At 47.8% G+C, this 2,693-nt stretch overlaps 1 protein-coding gene across 2 annotated transcripts in view; it reads left to right on the forward strand.

Annotated features, from left to right (window-relative positions):
* Adap2 (ArfGAP with dual PH domains 2) overlaps positions 1–2,693 on the forward strand; it is a 24,982-nt gene that overhangs the window by 7,164 nt on the left and 15,125 nt on the right. For both annotated transcript variants that reach the window (XM_029483572.1, XM_021176036.2), the window contains exon 5: positions 634–746. In XM_029483572.1, the coding sequence (XP_029339432.1) occupies positions 634–746 (113 nt within the window). The remainder of the gene's footprint in view (positions 1–633; positions 747–2,693) is intronic.

The following is a 2,693-nucleotide window of genomic DNA, read 5'->3' on the forward strand; positions in this document are numbered from 1 at the left end:
CTCCCGAGTGCTGGGACTAAAGGCGTGTGCCACCACGCCCGGCCTAAATTAAAAAAAAACTTTATTTTTATGTGTATGATTGTTTAGCCCAAAAGTATGCATGTGCACCACATGTAATACTGGTGCCCTCAGAGATCAGAAGAGATTCTCTGATCCTCTGGAACTGGAGTTATGGATGGTTGTGAGCCACCATGTGTGTGTTGAGAACGGAACCTGGATCCTTTGCAAAAATAGCAAGTGCTCTTAACTGCTGGGCCATGTCCCTAACACTTTTTTTCTTTGTTTGTTTTTCTGTGACAAGGTCTTGCTATGTAGCCAAGACTGGCATTGAACTTATAACTGCACCCTTTCCTCAGCCTAAATCCTAGGATCCCAGGCCCCGTGACCCCTGCCTTCTTCTCAGAAAGCAGTGGGAACTCGTGAAGAAGTGAGGAAGAAGGGTTTGCACGGTGGGGGGAGACTGAAATCATATAAAGTGCCCCAGATAGGACCTGTGTCCCGCACCTGAGAGGGACAGATCAGACTGGCTACATTCCAGCGGTGGGGGGAGGCTCTTCCACACTCGGTCCCTTGAGCCTCAGGTTAGCTTATTTATTTGATTTCATGGCTCATTTCTTGCCCTTGGTGGTTAAGGTAACCGAGAAGGGTTCCTGTGGAAGCGAGGACGGGACAACGCACAGTTCCTGAGAAGACGGTTTGTCCTTCTGTCGAGGGAAGGCCTCCTGAAGTACTACACAAAGGAGGAGGTAAGAGGCCAGGCTGCCTGTGTCTCTCAGGCGCAGCCCTGGCAAGGATGATTTTCTCCTACTTCTCCTTGGCTACCGTCAACCCAGCCCCCCAGCAGCCACACATAGTCTCACTATGTAACCCTTACTAGTCCAGAACTTACTACTTAAATCAGGATGGCCTTGAACTCATAGAGAGCCCTCTGAGTGCTCAGATTATAGGACTGGGCCACCACGCCTGGCTAAAAACAATTTTAATTGAGATATATTTACGTATTTTGGTTTACTCATTTAAATGAGACTGGGCAAATGACTTGTGACACTAATCCCAGCACTTGGGAGGCAAAGGCAGGCTGCACTCTGTGAGTTTGAAGCTAGCCTGGTCTACATAGTGAGTTCCAGGACACCCAGGGCTGTATGGTGAGACCTTGTTTAATAAATAAATAAATAAATAAATAAATATTAAGCAAATAAAATAAAAGTAAACTCCCTCTCCCTTGCCCACTGCCTTGGAGAACCCTGTGGTCAGTCAGTCAGTCAGGAGTCTACTTGTTCCATTTTTCTTGTTCTACTTGTTTTATTTTTTTCTTCTAATGATGCTAGGGACTGAGTCCAGGGTTTGATGCAGGCTGGACATCGCTCTATCATTGAAGTCATCCCTAGCACAGCTGGCTCAAGACTCTTTAAGGCACAGAGGCTGTTTGCTTCAATGCAAAAGTGATTGTTGCTGGGTGTTGATTGGTGCCACCTGCCTTTAATCCCTGTGCCCCCAAAATAGAAGCTCGTGGGTATCCATGAGTTCCAGGCCAGCCTGATAGACACAGTGAGTTCCAGGCCAGCCTGGGCTGACTGCATGGTGACTTTCAGGCCATCCTGGGCTATATAGCAAGCCCGGTCTAAACAAGGGCTGGAGAAATGGCTCAGCAGTTAAGAGCACTTGTCGCTCTTGCCGAGGACTCTGGTGTGGTTCTCCGCACCCACCTTGTGGCTCAGAACCACCCCTAACTCAAGTTTCAAGGGACTCAAGGCCCTCCTCTGAACTCCCACACATCAGGCACACATTGTGTACCTAGCACACAATACCATCATGGAGGCAAAGCACTTCCACACATAAAACAAGATAAACCTAAAAATAAATCAAAACCAAGCCAAACAAACAAATAAAAGAACAACATTGCCAAGCCTTCAAAAGGCCAGGCCAGGAACTCTATGCTACAGGGTCAAGACAAATCATGCATCCAGCCTTCCTTACAGGGAGGGATACAGTTCTACATCCTTCTGGGGACGACTGGACGAGAAGGAAGTGGTGAGGGTATCTTTGGAGGCCAGCTACCACAGTGAGCCCTGGGGCGGTCCAGTGTTAGAGAACAGAGGGAAAACAAAAACAAAAAACCGAAAAGTGCTAACAAAGTTGAATGTGAAGGAGCAGCAGAGGGGCGAGCTCTGAGCTCGGCAGCTCGACCTTGAGGCATTTGGTCTGTGTGTTTCCCTGATGTTCTCCTAGAGGAGTAGACAGTTCTAGAAGGGCAAGCTGGTATGTCCTGGACTGAGGACAGAGTATAAGGGGGGAAAGTGGGGACCGAACACTTTTAAACCCTGACCGCTTTTTCCAAGGGAGGAAGAGAAACTTTCCTCTGGTCAGGCAGGGCCCAAACCCCACTGGTGACTGGTGGCTGTAACTTGGTCTCCATGACAGGGTCTCCTCCTTGGCTGGATAAAGATTATTTGATTTTCAGTCTCAGTCCAGTCCAGTATGTTGTGTTTTAAAGGCAGTGGAGGTGACAGCGGCCTGTATTCACTTTTGCTCGATTTTCTTTCAAGATGGGGTCCTGCTGTGTAGCCCCTGTGGGCCGTTAACTCTAACTCAGTTGTCCTGCCAGGGTTTCCTGTGTGCTGGGATTACAGGAGTGCTCTTCATATGAGTCTTTTCTTTCTTTTTCTTTTTCTTTCTTTCTTTTTTTTTTTTTT

The sequence above is a fragment of the Mus caroli genome, chromosome 11 (genome assembly GCF_900094665.2).
Source record: "Mus caroli chromosome 11, CAROLI_EIJ_v1.1, whole genome shotgun sequence".
In the NCBI taxonomy this organism is placed as follows: Eukaryota; Metazoa; Chordata; class Mammalia; order Rodentia; family Muridae; genus Mus; species Mus caroli.